The sequence below is a fragment of the Electrophorus electricus genome, chromosome 17, assembly GCF_041902795.1.
Source record: "Electrophorus electricus isolate QZ-2024a chromosome 17, ASM4190279v1, whole genome shotgun sequence".
NCBI classification, from domain to species: domain Eukaryota; kingdom Metazoa; phylum Chordata; class Actinopteri; order Gymnotiformes; family Gymnotidae; genus Electrophorus; species Electrophorus electricus.
Genome location: NC_137513.1, coordinates 18,776,128 through 18,796,421, shown reverse-complemented (window position 1 = coordinate 18,796,421; position 20,294 = coordinate 18,776,128). Strand labels below are relative to the sequence as shown.

Genomic DNA, 20,294 nt, shown 5'->3' with positions numbered 1-20,294 from the left:
GTTTTGACTCTGACCCTCCTTTGTGACTGTGATGGTCTGTTTAAATAGCTTCTTTATTCAGTGGTGACCCAGTGCTTTTTAAAAACTAAAGATGTTGCATTTCAGATTCTGGTGTGTAGTACTGGAATATCACTGGTGAGGAATATTGTGCTCACTCCTCAGTTCTATGATTAACAAAAATACATGGTCATGGTCATAGTGTGGAGAGCCAGCTGACCCAGCTGAGCATGGAGCAGGGACCTGTTCAGCCCATGTCCAGATGAAACTCTCATTCTTCTGTTTAAAAAAGAATGAAATGTTTTGTAGACCAGTTTTTAAAAGCTAATCATTTTTGGTTAGAAGCCAAGTTAAAACATTTATGGCATTTATCTGATGCTTTTATCCAAAGTGACTTACAATTATATCGGAACACAACTTGAGTAATTGAGGGTTATGGGTCTTGCTCAGGAACCCAACAGTGGCAACCTGCCAGTGCTGGGACTTCAACTGGCAACCTTCTGATTACTAGTCCTGTGCCTTAACCACTGAGCTAACACTGCCATATGGATACTTGTTACAGGACTTTTTCAAACGTTCTACTGGCTATCAGAGTTAACATCAGAGACTTGACTGTAAAATGAGATGTCATGATCCCTATGAATGGGTCCATCGACGAAGGGTCTTCGCTCCCGATCCAGCTGCTGTGCTTGTGAGAGTGAATATTAACTGGGATGAGTTATCCACTCAGCGTTCGGCTGTTCTTCCATGACGCACAGCTTGCTCTGGCTCTACGAATTAGGTTTTTGTCTTGTCTTGTTGCAGAGTAAGAAGAATTTTCTAGTAAATAGGCAGAAAATTTGTAGGACTTTCTCATTAGTAGGTGCAGCAGTGAAGGAGCCATCTTGAGAGAGCGTGCAGCCTGATCCACTGGAGAAGCTCTTTAGTTCGGCTCATTCTTATTCACATGCAAGTGAATAAGATGCAAGTACAAAAATGCAAGTACAATGAGCAAAACGTCTTGGCCCTTGAATGTTTATTGGCTTGATCTAACGCGTTCCTTAATTTTGCAGCTGTCGAGTTCCAGACAGCTACGTGTGCCTCTGGCTGTAACTGTGCGCCAGGCTCTATAAGTGTTGGCTTGGTCCTGCTCTGATCTCTGATGCCACATTGTGCGTTGTGGTGATCACTGTGTTAGTCATTCTCTAAACGTTCTGAAGTGGTTCGTCTCAAACAGGTCTCCTTCGTGGCTCATCTGGGCAAGCCCTCATTCTGCCATTGTTGGAGCTGAAGAGGTTGGCGTGTTGGAGGCTCACTCATGCTGGACACACAGGGTTTGCTGGGTCTCTGCAGTGTTGAGGTGTTTTACTGTCTCTGAATGTGTCTGTTGTGTTCAGGACTTGTGTGGGACGTGCGAACGCTCGCTCTGCCAGTCTCTCCGAGTGGCAGTTGGAGCCTCAGTGCGATGTTCAGTTTGACTGTAATTGAGAGATTGCTGTGCCCTGGAAACAGTATTGGGGGAATGGAGGGAGGACGGATCGCCAGGTTCAGCGTGTTGTGCTCGTGGGCCTGACTCGTGGGTATGCTCAAAATATTGTCGTCATGTATAAAAATTACATTTAGATCAGTGGACTGGTTGTTCCAGTGACTATCAGTATTTCTTTAATATATGTTTACTAACCATAACCATTTTTCCTCATTAAGCCTAACATGTTTTAATCGAGTAGGCAGTGTCATTTCCCAGGGCTGCTCTGATCTGGAGCTTGACCCTACACTGTCCAGAACAAGCACACAGAACATGCCAGCAGGCCTCCTTCCTGGTGTGATGTGTCCAGCAGTGGGCAGCGTGAGCGTAGGATACAAATGTGGGCTTGTAGACAGATCACATCCTCGCAGTGCTGACCCCTGGCTTTACCAGTAAACATGCGCTTTCCGGACTGAAGCGGTGAGAAAGCTCTAAATTTAGCAGCATGGCTCCTTTATGGGGGGGGGGGGGGTCGTGACGCCAGCAGATCGGTGACTCACCACTCAGGGGACAGGGAGGCCAATGGGGTTTAACCCTTAACCTCAGAATGAGCCACAAGCCACACTGAAATCTGCGAGATGACCCCCCCCCCCCCCCTTAAGTGTTTTTACTAGGGGAAAGTTGACAAGTGGCATACAAAGAAAGACTTGGAGAGTATTAATACAAGGTGTTTACCCCCCACTGTGAGGTGTTTTGTCCCTGGTTGGGGTGTGGCCACACCCACTGCCACTATGAAGCCCAGCTAAGGTGGCGCAGGGATGAGCAGTGACACTGTGCTGCCTTTGCCCACATTTGGTGTTTTACTTACGTGTGATTTTTATGTCCACCTGGGAATTACTCACAGATGAACATTCTGGTACTGACGTCAAGAAACACCACAAATTCTGCACAAAAAACCAAGCTCAAATCCTGAGGACAGAAGCTCTCTCTCTCTCTCTCTGTGCGTGGGGGGGGGGGGAATGACATCAGAAAATTTGCATACGGAAACAGTGTTATTGTGAAGACAGCAATAAACACCTTTTATTTTATATAAAAAGTGATGGTTGACCCCTTAATAATGATGTAAATAGGTAATTAATGAGTGGAATACCCAAGAATGAACGGTTCTGTTCACTATGTTAGTGCTTGGGTGAAGATCACTGAGATTGTCATTTCTTTCTAAGCAGAAGGTCACGTCAGTACTGTTGGTCACCCTGAAGGTCACGTCAGTCCTGTTGAAGTGACAGCATAATCACTGAACTTTTCCTAGTGATGATGATACAAAAACAGAGCAGAGAATGGTCAGTTTTAAATGGCTGTGATGCTTGGTAATGGCGTTTATGATTGGTAGGAGCCTTGGGTCAAAAACATCGTAGTAGTATTGGTGGTGGTGGTGGTAGTAGTAATGGTCAGTGGTACTAGTATTAGTAGTATCAGTATCAGTAGTAGTAATACTATCAGTATCGGTGGTGGTGGTGGTGGTAGTAGTAGTATTCAGTATTTAGTAGTAGTGTCAATATTCAGTACCAGTACTAGTAGTAGTAGTAGTAGTCAGTACTACTAGTAGTATCAGTAGTCAGTATTCAATACCAGTAGTCAGTATTCAGTAGTAGTATCAGTATTCAGTAGTAGTAGTAGTAGTAGTAGTAGTAGTGTCAGTATTCAGTAGTCAGTATCAGTAGTCAGTATTCAGTAGTAGTAGTAGTCATGTCAGTAGTAGTAGTATCAGTATCTGTAGTATCAGTAGTAGTCGTCCTACCGTGCTGTTTGTGCTTGGACAGCAAATGTTTTGACCCAAATACACATGATGCTCTTCACTAAGTCCAGAACTTGGGTCATCAAATACCAGACCTATAAAAAATATCTGTACATGTGTTCTTACGGAACCAGATGATCTGTGAAAGCTGGAAACTTTCTGAAGTCTACTGGTGTGTGTAAAAGCCAGACTCTGCCCTTTGAGGGGCTGAGAGTGGGTGTTTAAGCCCTTCCCAGAGGAGTGTGTGTGTGTGTTGTCCCAGCTCTTGGCTCTGTGCGTTAGCCTTTTGTCCACCTGCTCTGTCCTTTCCACAGGTCACCCTGTGGAGGCTCCGCACACTGAACTAAAACACCCCCTCCTACCCCAAAACTGCACTTGCTCACGTCAAAGAACACATGCTAAATAGTTTTTTTCCGCTCGTCTTGGAAACCGTGAACTAGCCTATGGTTATATACACACACACAGACACACACACACACACACACACACACACACACACAGTCTCTCTCTCTCTCTCTCTCACACTCATATACACACACACACACACACAGTGTAAATGTTACATGGCTGGATCACATTGATGTGTGAATCGGATTGTGTGGTCAGGGCCATTTAACTTGATTGCATTCAGCCTTTCATCTCTGCAAACTCAACTCTGCCTTCTTGAAATATCTCTCTCTCACACACGCGCGCGTACACACATACGCGTGCACGCGTGCCCACAATCATGGAGTTCATTCTCAGCATCCACAGTCTGTAGCTTTGAGAATAAACTATTTGGTGAGTCATCCTTCTTGCTGTTGCTGTCAAAAGGGAGCGAGAGAAATGGCGAGAACAGGGAGAGATGGAGAGATCTGATGGAGTGGGAGCGAGACTGAGAGCAGTGAAGAGTGGCATGTGTGTTTCTGCTAAACCATGTGCTGTTTGTTTGTGATGGTAATTTTTGGGGGGTGGGGGTGTGGTTGTACAGTTGAATCTCATTGGTTCTGCATTACATCACCCCTCCCACTTGTGGACTGACTTTATGTAGCTGTCTAATCTGTGAGATATTGCAGAATTAGACCATAACCCACCAAATTAACCAAACTGAGTTATCTGCCTCTCTTATTTGTATGTCCTTGCGTGTAGGGTGTAGGAGTGGGTGGACATGAATGGTGTTCTGTAAGTGTAGTAATGAAGACCTTGGTAGTGGCCAGGTACACAACTTCTAAAATGAACAGCAAAGGTTTGGTTTCATCTGGCCCTTTCTTTTAGGCAGAGCCCCGCTGGGCGTGTCATGTGTCCGCTGGTACTAGAGACTGTTCTGAGGTCAGTCTGCTTGCTGGAAGCCCTGCTAGGTGTGTAGTGCGTTTGCTGCTATTTGTAACTGTTCTGAGGTCAGTGTGCTCGCTGGCATCTGCTAGGGCAGCTGACCCATGAGCTCAAAAACGGCCAATAGCACACACAGCACAACTCTGGGCAACTCTCTCTCTCACTCTGTCTGTCTCACTCCTTCACTCCCTCACAGGCTTGCATACTGTTGGAGTTGAGCCTTTCGGTTAAAGGCTGGCACTAGTGTCCACGTCAGCAAAGCTGACTACGTCTGGCAAAGGGGAGGGCGTTAGAGGAGGGTGTGAGCGGAGGGGCGGAGGGATGAGAGGGGAGGGGAGGACAGTGTGGCCTTTTGTGTCTCCTCTGTCGGTGCTCATGCGTCAGTCTGATGTAATAGTGTGGGAGTTCTGTTTTTTTCTCCTTCTCCTGTTCCTTCTCTCGTTTTCACATTCTGTCTCTTCATCTCTCCAGAACAGTCTGCCCTGACACCCTGTCCTCGTTCCTCTGGCCTGCCAAGTTCTTCAGCCCTCTTCCTCTTACTGTGTCTTACAACTGCTCCCTGTGTTCTTACCGCACCTTTCTCTGGCTGTCTCTCGGCCCTGTTCAGAGTCCAGTCTCATCACGCTTCCTTTTGCAGCTGCCAGCCTTCCATCTGCTGAGCTTATGCACATGTTACCATTTTCTGTTTAACTCTCCTGTAAAACCTGACAGTAAACACACACACAGACAGCATGCTTGTAAATCCGAAATCATTTGGGCTTTAAGCCAAGTTTAAGCCAAGGCAGAGTTGCATTTAGTAGAAAAGATGCCAATCTCCATTTTTGTGTGTGTGCTTTGAGGAAATTAATGCAGCCTCAGGCAAGCTTTCCAGTCCCCATAAAGTCCCCGTCAGACTCCGTCAGAACTTCCACTAATACAAGCAGAGACAGAGAGAGTTTTAGTACTGAGGTTGTAGTCTGTACAAACATGCCTTTGAAATCTACTGTAACACAAAACTAGGATGCCAAAATGCAATTCCAAATAAAGGAGTTGCATAACTAATCACATTTGGAATAAAAATCTCTGTAATGTAATTGTAGTTGTAGTTGCCCCCTGTTGTGGTATTGCTACCACTCATTAATGGTGCTCTCCGCAGTAAAGTTCTACTTTGACCACAGAAGAATCAGGACCCATGGTGACATGGCTGTTGTGATCAGTGCGAGTTCACTGTCTGTGAGGGATGGGCTAACGCTTCTCTTTTTGATGGCCTGGGACCAGTAAGCAGTAATAGAAGATCTCTAGCCACAAGGGCTGTGTTGGGTTGTTGTACAGGGTGGTGGGTGTGTGACTGTTGGGATGTTTTTCAGGTCCTGCTCAGGTTCCCATGATGTCCCCCAATGGCTCAGTGCCTCCAATCTATGTGCCTCCTGGATATGTTCAGCAGGTCGGTCCTGACGGGCACTGTGTTGCTCCTCTGTTCATCTGCTTTTCTGCTGTGATTATGTAAATAATGCTGCATGTTAAACAAAGCCACAGTGACTGCCTCTGTCCTTCCTCTGGGTGGCGCTCTTCCCCAGATCATCGAGGAGAACGGTGTTCGGCATGTTCTGGTCTTACCTCAGGCAGAGTACCACCCGGGGGGACACTCTCCGCTGCACCACCCACCCCCACCACCTCCCCACGCCCACCTGCCGCCAGCCTTCATCCCCCACCCACATCCCATCATGCCTGCTCCTCCTCACCTGTACTCAAGCATGGCTGGTGGCACTGGAGACATCAACCTTCAGAATATATCTCTGTCTCAGAATATAGCTCTATCTCACCCAGCCATGTATCCAGAGCAGGGTAGGTACGCGCGCGCATGCGCGCACACACACACACACACACACACACACACACACACACACACATACAGAAAGAGAAATAGGAGAAATTCATACTCCTGGTTTAAATCTCTTACTTTTCTGTTTAGTTTTTAAAAATGTTTTGTTTGTTTTTTTTCTTGCAGCCATTCTGTTTGAAATTAAATGAATTTCTATCAGCATAACATGTTCACTACCAGACTGTGTGCGTGCGTGTGTTTGCAGTTTCTGCGGATACTCTTCTGCCGCACGTACGCGCCTCGTTTGTTCACAAGGATGAAAGGGCTAACAAAACACACGAGCGTCTGCAGAAGAAACTAAAGGAGCGTCAGGGTGGACACGCTGCAGGAGGCGGGCTGGCTCCGCCCAAAGACAGCCCACCCCAGTCCCCCCAGAAGAGTCGCCCCTCCCCGCCAGCAGGGGGTGATCTCCACAATGGCCTGGGGCTGAAGGGGGTTGAGGAACAGTGCCAGGCGAGTGCGGCGGTCCCTGGCCTTGGCATAGACGGTCCAAGACGAGAAGGGGAGGCGGAGCCTGGAGGTATAGACACTCAGTCCAGTAATGTTTCAGTACAGTGGATGTGAGTTTTATAGAAACAGTTGGACTGTCTGCTCTGATTTCAGTTGAAATACATCCTAAGAGAATTAATAGATGATGTTACTTTTGATTTTTTAAAACTTATTTACCATGGAACAGCTCACATTTTTCAATATTACTACGTGATATAGACATGTCCGATTTAGCCAAGTTACAAGCGTTCATCTGCATTTTGTGAGCAGAGTGCTGATGTTGAAAACACACTTCTCACATCAGCGTGTCAAAAATCTTAAAGCAGCATTCAGAACTGCTACAAAACATGTGAAATACAACACACACAACCACAAAGAGCAAACTGTAGTACGTCAGTAAGTATCCAAAAAAAAGGTTAGATGATATATTATGTTGGCCCTTTTTGATTGTTTTAATAACCATGTTTTTATGACTTTGAAATTAAATCAGGAAGGAGGGGCTTCTAATCATGCAGTGCTAAAAGGGAAACTGCTAATTGACCAAAAGTGTTTTTCGTTACTGATATGATAGTCACGTCTTCTAATGGCCCGGTCAGTATAGTTGTTCATTCACATGCAAACTCTTCTAGCACTGCAGGAGGAAACTAGACAGCTGTTTTAAAATTTTAAAACTGATACCGTATTTGAGCATTTTCTAACTTGAAACCTTTACAGACTGGAAAATTGTACTTTACTAAATTATTGAATTATTGAAACGTACTTTACTAAATTATTTTGATGGTGGCCATTAAACTTCTTATGTAAACCACACACACACACACACGCTCCTTTTGTACAACCACTTCAGTGTCAGAACCTTTTATTTTGTAAAAAAAAAAAAATCAAAAGTGTTTTTCAGCTTGAACATGTAGGTGAGATGAAGGCCACTGTATCTGAAGGCTTCATGCTGTTCGTCACATCCTCTGCCTCCATGAGACCAGTTACACCAGTTTAGTTTTAGCCTAAAACTAAATAATAACAGACCCAAAGTTGACTCGTGTGTCTCCCACCTCGGTCTAAATATCTCAAATTTGAATATATCTGTAGGCACAGCATTCTTTCTTGAAAATGACAATAAGTAACAGTGTGTCAAGTTTTATTTAATGGATTAAATCCTTTCCTTAAATCAAAGGACACAGCACAAACCCTCACCCCCACCTCTCATCTGTCTTAGCTTTCACTTTCAAACAAACAAGCGGAACCTTTGGGAGCTGAGCAGGTGTGTGTCGGCGTATTTGCTGACGTGCTCTCAGGGCTCCTTATCCCTTATAGAAGTAGCTACTTACAGCTTGTGATGAGGTGCTGATCCCAGCCCAACGCCATAAGACCCTACAGTCTGAGACGGGCAGGAGCCCAGGGCCCTGAGAACCCTGGGCAGGACGGACCAGCACGCTGGGGCAGGGTGGTCCATTACTTACCCGGCCCCGGCAAATCTGGCCTTGACCAACTGACTAGTGTTGTGTGTATTTGTCGAGGGGGCCAGCGTTGTATGTATTTGAAGTGTGTAATCATAAATGAGTTCATTGTAATGTTTTTGAGAAAGTTAATAGGGTTTTATCTCAGTGTTTATTGATGCTCTTTGTTCACAGAAATGAATGAAAAGATACAAGTTGTCCAAGAATTGCTGGACAGTATCAGGAAGCCAGAGGTAAGTGATACAGACTGTCTGTGTCTGTCTCTCTCTCTCTCTCTCTCTCTCTCCCCTGACCAGTTATCTGGTTGACTGGATGTCTGTGAGCACAGCTGACTTTCGACTGACTGTCACTGAAACTAAAAATCTCACATTATCCCTGAAAATTGAATGCCTTACAAATGCTGTCTCTGGACAATCTGCTTGTTGTAGATAGCTTGTTGTAAAGGACAATTGAAGCTGTCTGTCAGATAATGAGAACGGACCAAATAACTGTGTTGTTTATTGTGATGTTTGTTTACTTTACACAGTAAACATCAGGGTGTAATGTATACATGAGGACATCTCTGTACGTCTGACTAGTTAATTAACGTCAGTTACTACTCTCAGTATGCAGAATGTGCGCCAAGAATTTAAAAATGATTTATATTGGCAAGTTAGTATTCAGATGACCACAAAGAAAGACAGCTTGGCAGACACTAAGTCATAGCTGAGATGTCCTCCCTTTCTTCTTGAGGGAACAGAGACTAATATAAAGGAAGTGTTTGAGGCAGCATAGCAGGACCCGGGAGGTACATGCATGACGTCTACCGCCCTGAGCACAGAGAGGTGAAGAGGGTTGCAGAAGTGGAGATCAGAATGGCATATGGCACGAAGCACCAGAAAGAGACACGAATAAATGTTTTCCGTAAGAGCTTTTGCGTGCGAAAGCGCAATGTTCTGCTGCGTTAGCTCATGTGGCATGGTACGGGGTTCTCATATTTCAGTGCGCTTACAGCCCCTTTAAAGGTTCATGAGAACTTTGAAGAACTGATCCAGGGGCATTTGATTTGGTTAGGTAACAGACATCCAGGCCAGGGGGGCGTGTCTGTGCTGGGAGGCTCCGTTCAAACCAGCTGTGGAGGAGGAGCAGAAGGAGAGGGAGGAGCCAGTGGAAGAACTCCACCTCACCTACGAGGTGTCAGTCTCCTACAGCGGCAAAGAGGGCAAATACAGTAGCGCTTGCAGGTAGAACAGGGCTGGACGTGTGTGCTTGGGTGGGAGGGGACTGTATTTGACTTCTAATGAATTTTAATTGATTTCATTTAGTATAATGAAAAAATATTAAAGGTGCTATTACCCTGACGGTCTAGTGTTTATTAATAACAGGTGGTTAACAGCTCTTCCCCTTGTCATTTTGACCAGTGGTGAAGAACTAAGTGCAACCATACAGAACCTAAGACCAGCAACAGACTACCACGTCAGGTACGAACTACCCTGTCCATTATGGTCACACCTAGTGTGGTGAAGTGTTTGTTTATGATATAAACGTAAGAAAAATCTAAATTAAAGTTTGACTTATTCACGTTTGGTGTGTGTGTGTGTGTATCCATGTATGCGTGTGTATACACGTGTTTATGCATGTGTGCGTGCATCACCTGGGTGTGTCCACACACTCCTGCAGGGTTCAGGCTGTGTATAAGTGTTTACAGGGAAGCCCCTCAGAGCCTGCCAGTTTCACTACCCTGAGCTGTGAGCCAGACACGCCTGTCCCACCTCGCAAGGCCAGCGGCACAAAAAACACCCTTGTGCTTCAGTGGAAGGTACACACACACACGCACGCGCGTGCGCGCCCTCTGCATAGCTAATGTGTCCTTTCCTTTTATTTTAGTCTTGATTTATTTATTTACAAACACATCTCTCTTCCCCAGGCACCTTGTGACAACGGTTCCAAAATCCAGAACTACATTCTGCAATGGGATGAGGTAGATTATACCCTCTCACTATGTTAATCTCTCAGATTGCAAGATTTTTAGTTCCATTTTTATTGTATTCACTGGATATATTGGACTAATGCTATTGTTCCAGATCGATACGATTGTTTGCTCTCTGCTTGTTATTTTCTTCCTAACATTAATCATTTTTTGTGCATCTCCAGTCAATAAGTTGGAAACCCTGCCGTTATGTAGCTCAGCAGTGCAGTGTTTTAGGGAGGGTAGCCTGTGAATGTTCATAATGTTTAATTTGTACAAGGAAAATGAAACTTTTACATGATTAAATGTGAAGTTTGTATAATTTAAATATTCCGGTTTTAAGCTATTAAGAGTTGACCCTGGTGCTGATGTGCGGTGGGTGTGAGGTTGTCCTGGTCTGCTCTGGTCTCTCTCAGGGTAAAGGCACGAGAGTGTTTGAGCAGTGCTACTATGGCCCTCAGAAGCAGTACAGGGTGACCAAACTCTCGCCAGCATCCAAATACTCATTCCGTCTAGCAGCCAAAAACAGCCTGGGTATTAGGTATGTGTGTGTGTGTGTGTGTGTGTGTGTGTGTGTGTGTGTGCGTGTGCGTGTGCATTCATTCTTTCACCATGTAACCCCTGTTAACACCCATTCTCCCCATGGTTTGTTTAGTGAGTTCAGTGAGCCTGTGGACCTGCTGACCTCCTGCAGTGTCCCGGCGCCACCCGTCAGTCCCGGTTTGGTACAGGCCGGGGTCACCTGGCTCTGTGTGCAGTGGAACAGGCCAGTAGGCTCTCCAAAAGAGGATGACATAAATTACGTGCTGGAGATGGAAGAAGAGAGTTCGGTGAGAAAACTACACAAGTCTCGCTTGCTCTGTCTGCGTCTGTCTCCCTCTCACTCATCTGGGGTTCATTTGCGTTGACTGTGTGCAGGGTTATGGGTTCCAGCCCAGCTACGATGGTGACGAGATGTCATGTACAGTGAGGAATCTGCACCGCAGCACTAAGTACAGGTTCCGGGTAAGCATGACATCCTCCGCTGTGTGTGTAAGAGAGAGGAGGATTTATCTGGTGATGGTGTCATTAGGCTCATAACATTAGGCCTGTACATGTCTCCGGCTGTACGAGGTGAGTGTTCATTTCTGCCGGTATTTATTGCTGTTGCACAGCATTCGTGCATGCTGTTCCTTAAGGATTACTGCACAACCTCATCAGTATTTACATATGACAGTGTTTAGCTACATTAACGCTGAAGGATTTTGTTTAGCTACATTAACGCTGCTGCTCTTGGTGCTTTTTGTGTTTGTTTTGTTCAGGTGGCTGCATATAACACTGAAGGGAAGAGTAACCCCAGCGCTGTTTCAGAGTTTTCCACGGCTCCGGACGCCCCCAGCGCGCCCTGCCGAATCTCCATCAAGGGCAAACCGCATCCTGGCAGCTTCCGCATGAGCTGGGGTGAGCAGCACCGAGGCCGGGGCGAGCGTACACACCCCTCCCGCTCATCGCTCACATCACACAGCACCAGAGTTCAGTCCTGCAGTAAAACTACCACATAAACATGTGAGGGCAGGGGACACTTCCTCAGGGTTCGCACCTTCAATGACCTTTCGGTTGGGTTTGACTGTGTGCGGACAGTGTGTGATGCGGACGTTGTGTGACATGTACTGTACGGCTACGCCGGTGTCTCCACCCGCAGATCCCCCTAAAGACAGCGGCGGTTCAGATGTGGTGGAGTACTTGGTGGAGCTGTCTGAAGGTCTGAGTGGTACGTTCCTCACACTGCCTTCACCCTCACGTTCTGTCCTTCTGTGTTCAGTAATTAAACTCCTGTGTGTGTGTGTGTGTCTTAAGGATCTTCTTGGGAGCAGGTGTACAAGGGTTCAGCTTTGGAATGCGTGTGTGATGGACTGAAGCCAGGTTTGTCGTACCAGGCTAGAGTCTACTGTTTCAGTGAAGGAGGGAAGAGCACGGTAAAACACACACACACACAGACGGTAGTATATTGGTGTGTCCTTTTCTCTTTAAATGTGCCTCTCTACTCTGTGTGCGTCACCTGCCAGAAATGAGCGCTGAGTCACACCAGTAGGCGTGGCTGTCCTCAGCCTTGCACTGAGCATGCTCAGAGCTTGACCAATAAGACATGTGTTCGTGTAGACTTTCGTTCCTTCATTCTGACATCTGTCACACACCATGTCGTTCAGTAGATCTGTCAGGCTCTTTAACAGTAAATGTAAATAAACCCTAAATCTGAACTGTCTAATTTTGTTGTGTTATATATACATTAGACCACACACACACAAAGTCAAGAAGGTTAGAGATCTTTTTTGATAAAGGTCTTTTTTTGATTTTTCAACAGAAAAATAAACCTAACCAACGCCCTCCCATATCAGACATAAACAGATAAATCTAATATATAGCAAGAGAACTACAGGGTAGAGTTAGATGTGAGTTTTGTGGAGATTAATTTTGATGAGGCTTTTAGTTGTTAATAGTTTATACCTTACTTATTTAGTGATGCCTATAGATCAGACTGGGACCTTTTATTTTCTGACATATAATTGATTCTGGGATTAGGGGATTATCATTTGTTTTGCAGGTTTTTTTTTTTTTTTTTTCCTTGTAAGTGTTTTCAGTGTCTGTGTGTGTGTGTGTGTGTGTGTGTGTGTGTGTGTGCCTGTGTGCGTGCAGCCGTCTGAGATCCTCCTGGTTCAGATTCCAGCGGTTCCTCCGGGCCCCTGTCTCCCCCCCAGAGTAGTGGGCAAGCCCAAAGCCAGAGAGGTTCAGCTTCACTGGGGTAAGAGAGTGCGCTTTTGCATATGTGTGCGTGTGTTTGTGTGTGTATACATGCATCTGACTCTTGGCCATGTTGTGTGTTGCACGGTAGCGCCACCCCAGGTGGACGGAGGCAGTGCGGTCTGTGGCTACAGTGTGGAGGTGCTGTGTCCTCACACTGAAGACAGCAGGGACGTGTCCCAGGGCTGCGAGCTCAGCTGCACCATAAGTAGCCTGTTGCCAGGCAGAACATACAGCTTCCGCCTGAGAGCAGCTAACAAGGCTGGGGTAGGTAATACACTGATGGGGTAGGTACAGCACATGGCTGTACTTGTAAAACCTTTTCTCAGATAAATACTCGTTTTTTTACTCATTGCGTGTGTGTGTGTGTGTGTGTGTGTGTGTGTGTGTGTGTGTGTGTGTGTGTGTGTGTGTGTGTGTGTGCGCGCGTGCGCGCCAGTATGGGCCGTTCTCTGAGCGGACTGAGTTGACAACTGCTCCGGGACCCCCGGATCCTTGCCGCGCCCCTAACATCGTGTGTAAATCGCCGAGCTGTGCTGTGGTCAGCTGGGAAGTAAGAACGTTAATCGCACACGTCACACACACAGATGAGCGAGCGTGTCGCAGGCCTTCAGTACTCAGCTGTACTAGTAGAGCTTTAAGCAGTGGTGTGTTTGTGGGTTGTTTCTTCAAGCTCCGCCTTCTGTGCTGCAGACTCCACTCTGTAACGGAGCACCAGTGACGGAGTTTCGGCTGGAGTGGGGTGCAGCAGAGGGGACCATGCAGGTCTGCTACAGCGGCGCCATCGCAAACTACGAGCTGAAAGGACTGGTCCCTGCCTCCAACTACTACTGTAGAGTACAGGCAAGACACACACATACAAACCTACACATGTACAGACAGATGGGACGTTTGACTACAGACAGCTTTTAGGTTTTAGTTCCATTTAAGGTGAGTCCACAGCACAGTCTCACTCTCAGTTCTGGGTTCAGCACCTGTGAATTAGTGTGAACCGATGATCTAGAAAAATGGTGTAAACCTGTGAACTAGTGAATTTATGCGTGCGTGTGTGCCTGTGGTGCCTTTCACAGTGTTTATCTGGTTCTTTAGGGACTACAGTCTTTCAACGTGGTTATGACATTACACACTAAAACACAGTTCAGATCCACACCTGCCCACTTCCTGTGTGCCATAAGTTGATCTAGAGGAAAACAGCTTGTTTTATTTCAGCCATTATTAACTACCGATTAAACTGAGAAAGTTCAAGTGATTTAAAATCTCTCTCTTTTTGTATGTATATTGATATAAATGAACATTTTGGTGTTTGTAAATTTTCCAGGTGCATGTTAATGTGCGATAACTCCCTGCTAACATCCGTCACTAACAGTACAGAACAGCTAGAGAAGATTATAACCTTACAGCATGCACCAAGCGTTCATATCCAGTGTAGTCACAGATTTCATTAAAGTCTGAAATAATCGCTGCTATAGTGTGTGTAGCTTCAAAAACTGTGCAATGGAAGCAGGATATGGCCTCACAGGAAATGACCTCACACCATTTGAATCTCAGCACCCATGACAAACTTCATCCATCTGAAAGCTGACTGGATACCTGCAATAATTAACAAAGAAAATGAGAAATTGTAACCTATGAGTAACATACGGAAAAGGTGTGCGTGCGTGTCTGTGTTATTCAGTTCATAATTTTAATGGGTTTTTGTTGACGACTTCCTTCATTTCCTGTTTGGGTTCCACTTCCGTCACCTACATGTTTAAGATTGTGTGTGTGTGTGTGTGTGTGTGTGTGTGTGTGTGTGTGTGTGTGTGTGTGTGTGTGTGTGTGTGTGTGTGTGTGTGTGTGTGTGTGTGTGTGTGTGTGTGTGTGTGTGTGTGTGTGGTACAGGCGGTGAACGTGGCAGGCGCGGGGCCCTTCAGTGACGCGGTTCTCTGCCGGACGCTGTGCTCTGTGCCGGCGGCCGTCAGCACCGTGCACGTCCTGCGTGAGAGCGACATGTGGCTGGAGGAGGGCAGCGCTGAGTGTCAGGAGGGTGAGGAGGCACCTGGAGCATCTCCGCCCTCTCCACCGCTCTACTCTCCCTCCACCTGCCTGGGCTTGCGCTGGGAGGCCCCCTGCGACCACGGAGCAGAGATTACCTCGTACCTGATTGACATCGGAGAGAGACAGCCCATCCTCACAGGCCCTGTAACCAAATACATCATACAGAACCTGCAGCCAGACACCAGTTACAGGTGCCCTCACCCACTACCCCTGAAGAGAACCAACATCTAAAGTTCACGCTACGCCTGTCCCCATCAGCCAGTGTCTTTACTCACAGCACGTGCAGCTGAGTTATGAGGTGTGTGTGTGTGTGTGCGCAGGATAAGGATCCAGGCTCTGAACAGCCTGGGCGCTGGTCCCTTTAGTTACACTTTTAAGCTGAAGACCAAGCCACTGCCTCCTGTCCCCCCGCGCCTGGAGTGCAGCACCTTCAGCCACACGCTGCGTCTGAAGTGGGGAGAGGGTCCTGTCAGGGCCCCCCCCGACTCCCTGCAGTACCACCTGCAGATGGAAGACAAGAGCGGCAGGTGAGGCCCACCATGGGGCATCTCAGCTGGGGACATGTCCCCACCACTCTCTGAAAGTGTGGTCTGGACATATTTCTGTGTCTCTAGAACCTTCCTTGCTTCTTTCAGTTGTGACAGTTGTGTAACTGTGCAACACTGCAGTACCTGGGACTGATGTGCTTGTTGAGCTGTGGTTTGATTGCGGTACTTTAACTGGAGAGGCTGCGTTCTGAGGCTGGCAGGCTGTGAAACGTCAAATGTCACTACAGGATGAGTGAACATGTGATTTGGTTTTCTGTCTGTTGAGTTCAAGAAACATTCTTTAATTTGTTAATTTATTTTCTTTAGCGGACTAAAGATTCTATTTTGTTTGATTTGTACAAGAAATGTAATCCAGTCATATCCTGAATCTAACCCAGTCATGATTGCATCGTTCCACCCCCAGTAACGATGTGACTACCGTCTGATAGTGTAACGATGTGCGTTTTTCCCCATGTGATTGCATAACAATGTGATTGTTCACTCACTGAAACAGAGCAGTCGGCGTAAGCTGCTGGGTGGCAGTTTCTACAGGAGTACAGTAATGTACAGATTTAGTCCAGTACTCTTCACTGGCCCAAGAAAGAGCGCCACCAATCACTAACCCTGTTGAGAGTATAAAGGCTCTCCTTTACATATCATATGTACAGTCAACACTAACCGCCAACACTCTTGTTTGTCTTGCACTCTCTCTGTAGGTTTATATCCTTGTATAAAGGACCTTGCCACACTCACAAGGTGCAGAGGCTAAATGAGTCTACCTCGTATTCGTTTCGCATCCAGGCCTTTAACGAGGCAGGCGAAGGGCCTTTCTCCTGTGTTTACACCTTCACCACGCCCCGCTCACCGCCGCCGCAGCTCAAAGGTACGCCGGCCTGCTTCACTCCTCGCTCTCCACGCCCCTCTCCCCATATTCATGCTTCATTTTGTGTCTCTCTCTCTCTAGCACCTCGTGTGGAGAGACTGGATGACTCCTGTGAGATCAGCTGGGAAACCCTGCCGTCTATGAAAGGAGACCCCGTTATCTACTGCCTGCAGAGCATGCAGGGCAACTCTGACTTCAGACAGGTAGAGCTGTCGTCGTCTGTGTCTGCCCTCCTGGACGCGTCCTGGTCTTATTCAGCACATGAGTGGCATGTTCTATTACCCTGACTCTGTACCATTTACCATACAGTCTATAACCCTGGCTCTGCTGTTGCTTTAGGAAGATTGTTTTCACTGAGATGACCATAACATGTGTAATGTAGGACAGCGTAGTGTTAGTGTTTAAATGATGTGGGATTAGTCCGTGCATTGTGTGAATAAACAGCCCAGCAGCTGTGAGGTAGTAATGTGCGCTGTGCTCCCCTGTCTGTGCCACAGCTCTATAAGGGCTCCGCCACGCTGTTCCAGCTGTCCAGCCTCAGCTCGTCCGCCGAGTACCGCTTTCGAGTCTGTGCGATACGGCAGTGTCAGGACAGCCCTGAGATCACGGGTCCCTACAGCTCCACAGTCACACTCCTGCCACCTCGGCACGAGCCCCCGGGGGCCTCCAGCGGCGTGGGGCCCAGGGGGACCGACATGGAGCCGCTCCGTCGCAGCCTGACGGACGAACAGTTCTCCTTCCTCATCATCGCCCTGCTGGCCGTCACCTCCATCCTCATCGCTGTTGCTATTCAGTACCTGGTCATCGAGTGAGTCTTCAGGCTGCAAGGTGTTTGGCTTGGATTTGTTTTCGGTTGGTTTTTCTTCTGTTGGCTTCATTCTTGGCGCCGGTGTGGGTCACAGGAGGGGTGAGGAGCAGACCCCGAAGCTACAGGTGTGTCTGCCAGTGGTGTTTCTCATCTCTCTCTCTCTCTCTCTCTCTCTCTCTGCTGTCCAACAATTCTTTTTCTCTGCCCTGCTGACAGTAAGATCCTTGTTCCACTTTCATTACCTCCAATGTAATCATTGGAGGGTTAGAAATAAAGCTTACTGCCTGTCATGTACTCGTGCCCGTCATTTACTCATGTGTAGCTAAACGATTTTTATTTATATTTTCAGTTTGGATTATAATTTGTCAAATATGAGACTTTTGATCTGTTTTCCAAAGTTAGCTTCACAATGGCAGTGGTAACTGCTGTGAGCCTGAGACTGAGGGCCAGTGGGCAGGTAGGGGCGGGGTAGTGGGTGGGGCATCATTCTCCCACAAGCACATGGGAGATGTCTGAAGGCCACAAGGGGAGGGGGGGGGGGTTTGGGGGGGCGTGGGGGTGGACATGCTTGTTCACCTTAGAGAACATTCATTAGCACTTTCCTTCAAACCGTCTTTTTGATGTGCAGAATGTGTAGAGTGCAGAGCTCAGTAGAGAAATGGCAGTATATTTTTGTACAGTATGAAGCAAGGACCTGTTGCTTTGAAGGATGGACGGGTAGAGGGTTGAGATAGCGACTTTAAGGTAATCCAGCTAACACAAATGTTATTTTTACGGTCATGTAAGTATAGTGTAGTTTGATTTTACAGTCATACGGCTGCTTGGCTCCAAAATTGTTCAGCACAAAAAAAGTAACGTACGCTTATCAGAACCTTTCCTTGAGTACTTATTTTTGCACATTAGTCGGAAGAAAAAAAAAAGACTGCGTCTTGACCTTGTGATGCGTTTTTTTGGAAACCATTCTGATTGTGCAAGCCCTTCGTGTTTTGGATGTTAAATTGTAGTACCACAAAATTTGTTGAAAATGTTTTATTTCCAGAATGATTGCAGACTTGTGATCTGAATCAACCATTTGTTCTGCCTACTTATTTTCTTAATTTCTCTGTGGTTCATTTTTTAGGTTTAGAAACAGGTTGTGTTTACTTTTAGCAATGTTACTTTTTATTATCTAAAATATTTCTGTAGTTTTGGGAGTATTGAACATAGAATAAAATATTCATATTCACACGTTATCTTTAGTTTTCATGTTAAAATCATATACTGGAAGCTTCCTTTTATCATTTATTATTATTATTCTTATCATTATTATTATTAGTAGTATTATTTAATAAAGCGTTCAAGTGAATCATCCCCAGAGAAACTAAGAAATAACATTTTGGAGAAAGAGCAAAAAGGTTATAACTGAAAATGTCTTGATTCTACGTGTACTTCCTGTAAATCCTCTTTTCCGGCCTTTTCTCTGTGTCGTGACAGCCTGGCAGTACTGTTTCTGAACAGTCTGTACTGTTCTGCTTATGGCACTGGTTCTGTTCTGCTTGTTTATGGTACTGGTTCTGTCACCATTGTTGAGAACTACAGGTACCTTGCAAGAAGGATGAATTACATGGTCCAGTAGATGGCCAACTTGTCCAGTGGCTAGTCTGCTGGTGTCTTCTCTGAAGAAAAAAAAATCTAAATTCTTATTTTTGATAATGATGAGTTGTAATTGCAAAGTGTGCCATTATAACATCTTCCCCACTGTATTAGGCTGCTACGTTTGGTCCATGGGAGAATGAAAACTACAAAAAAAAATACATAAAATATGCACAAAAATGAGACCATTTTTATGTAATTTTAATGTTACCTCATACACCGTACATTCCAAAATGAAAAATTTGTTATACTACACATGCTACCAAACATATCACTTTAAAATGTTCGTTATGAGATCAGAAGTGTATAATCATAATTATGTATCTAAAGTGTATCTGTAAAGTCATAAGTACAGAAAGAATCATGCACAATAAAAACATTTATAATTCTTAATCGTCTTATGTTGCCTTTCTTCCCTGTTGTTGATAAGGTTTGAGCGTCTGTCAGATTTTAACTCCTGTGACGTAGTCGGCGTGGAAACTCTTCCACACTGCAGTCTGGTCTTCAGAGTAACTACTACACTTCACCTTCCTGTTAAGACTGAGTTGTATCTTTTACTGCTCTGTTGTCTTTAAACCTGTGAGGGGTGCAACAGATTTTCCCTGCACACTATGTCGGTACCTATAGGGGCGCAATGCACACATCTCTGTCTGTGTCTATGCACACTTTGTCTGTTGGTTCTGGCTGCCTCCTTTCCACAAATGTGGATGATCTCTGCTCAGCCAGCACATTTAAGATGGTGCTTTTCTACAGGAAACTCATACTAGCTTAAGGATTTATTTTGCCATGTAACTTATATTTACATTTATGGCATTTACCAGTTATGACTGAACACAATGTGAGTAGTTGAGGGTTAAGGGTCATGCTCAGGGGCCGAACAGTGTGGTGGGACTTGAACTGGAAACCACCTGATTACTAGTCCAGTATCTGAACCACTTTGATTCTTTTTCCTTAAGTTTCCTAAATTCATTGGTGCTATAGCAGATGTGTTGTGTGTGTGTGTGTGTGTGTGTGTGTGTGTGTGCATTTCCATTAGAATTAAAATTACTTGCCACTGGAGACACCAAGTCCTGAAGTCTGCGGTCTGAAGGTGTGGTGGTGGAGAGAAGCAGACATAGCGTGGAGCTTGTAGGGATCTGAGACAGATGTTTCCAGACTCCCTTTTCAGACATGCTGGAGGTGACCTTCGAGAGGAGCCTGTGGAGGGAGTGCAGCTCCATTTCTAGTTTCAATTTCTCCATCTTCTCTCAGCTGCTCACATTTCTCCACAGTCCAGACGAAGAGGCTTGGTGTCCTTCCTGCTTTTGGCGTTGGAAGAGTGTGTGGTTGA

The 20,294-nt window shown here is 46.0% G+C and overlaps 1 protein-coding gene across 4 annotated transcripts in view; it reads left to right on the top strand.

The window, feature by feature from the left end:
- The window catches only part of fndc3a (fibronectin type III domain containing 3A), a 36,393-nt gene extending 17,036 nt beyond the window's left edge, over positions 1 to 19,357 (top strand). For all 4 annotated transcript variants that reach the window (XM_035534136.2, XM_081699713.1, XM_081699714.1 and 1 more), the window contains 23 exons: positions 5,894 to 5,970; positions 6,104 to 6,371; positions 6,614 to 6,928; positions 8,526 to 8,584; positions 9,405 to 9,574; positions 9,752 to 9,811; positions 10,011 to 10,149; positions 10,258 to 10,311; positions 10,716 to 10,840; positions 10,955 to 11,129; positions 11,218 to 11,304; positions 11,601 to 11,739; positions 11,981 to 12,049; positions 12,136 to 12,254; positions 12,973 to 13,078; positions 13,169 to 13,344; positions 13,517 to 13,630; positions 13,771 to 13,920; positions 14,959 to 15,305; positions 15,435 to 15,641; positions 16,358 to 16,524; positions 16,606 to 16,727; positions 17,022 to 19,357. In XM_035534136.2, the coding sequence (XP_035390029.1) occupies positions 5,894 to 5,970; positions 6,104 to 6,371; positions 6,614 to 6,928; positions 8,526 to 8,584; positions 9,405 to 9,574; positions 9,752 to 9,811; positions 10,011 to 10,149; positions 10,258 to 10,311; positions 10,716 to 10,840; positions 10,955 to 11,129; positions 11,218 to 11,304; positions 11,601 to 11,739; positions 11,981 to 12,049; positions 12,136 to 12,254; positions 12,973 to 13,078; positions 13,169 to 13,344; positions 13,517 to 13,630; positions 13,771 to 13,920; positions 14,959 to 15,305; positions 15,435 to 15,641; positions 16,358 to 16,524; positions 16,606 to 16,727; positions 17,022 to 17,336 (3,560 nt within the window). In that variant the 3' untranslated portion in view covers positions 17,337 to 19,357. The remainder of the gene's footprint in view (positions 1 to 5,893; positions 5,971 to 6,103; positions 6,372 to 6,613; positions 6,929 to 8,525; positions 8,585 to 9,404; positions 9,575 to 9,751; positions 9,812 to 10,010; positions 10,150 to 10,257; positions 10,312 to 10,715; positions 10,841 to 10,954; positions 11,130 to 11,217; positions 11,305 to 11,600; positions 11,740 to 11,980; positions 12,050 to 12,135; positions 12,255 to 12,972; positions 13,079 to 13,168; positions 13,345 to 13,516; positions 13,631 to 13,770; positions 13,921 to 14,958; positions 15,306 to 15,434; positions 15,642 to 16,357; positions 16,525 to 16,605; positions 16,728 to 17,021) is intronic.
- Positions 19,358 to 20,294: the final 937 nt, after the last annotated feature.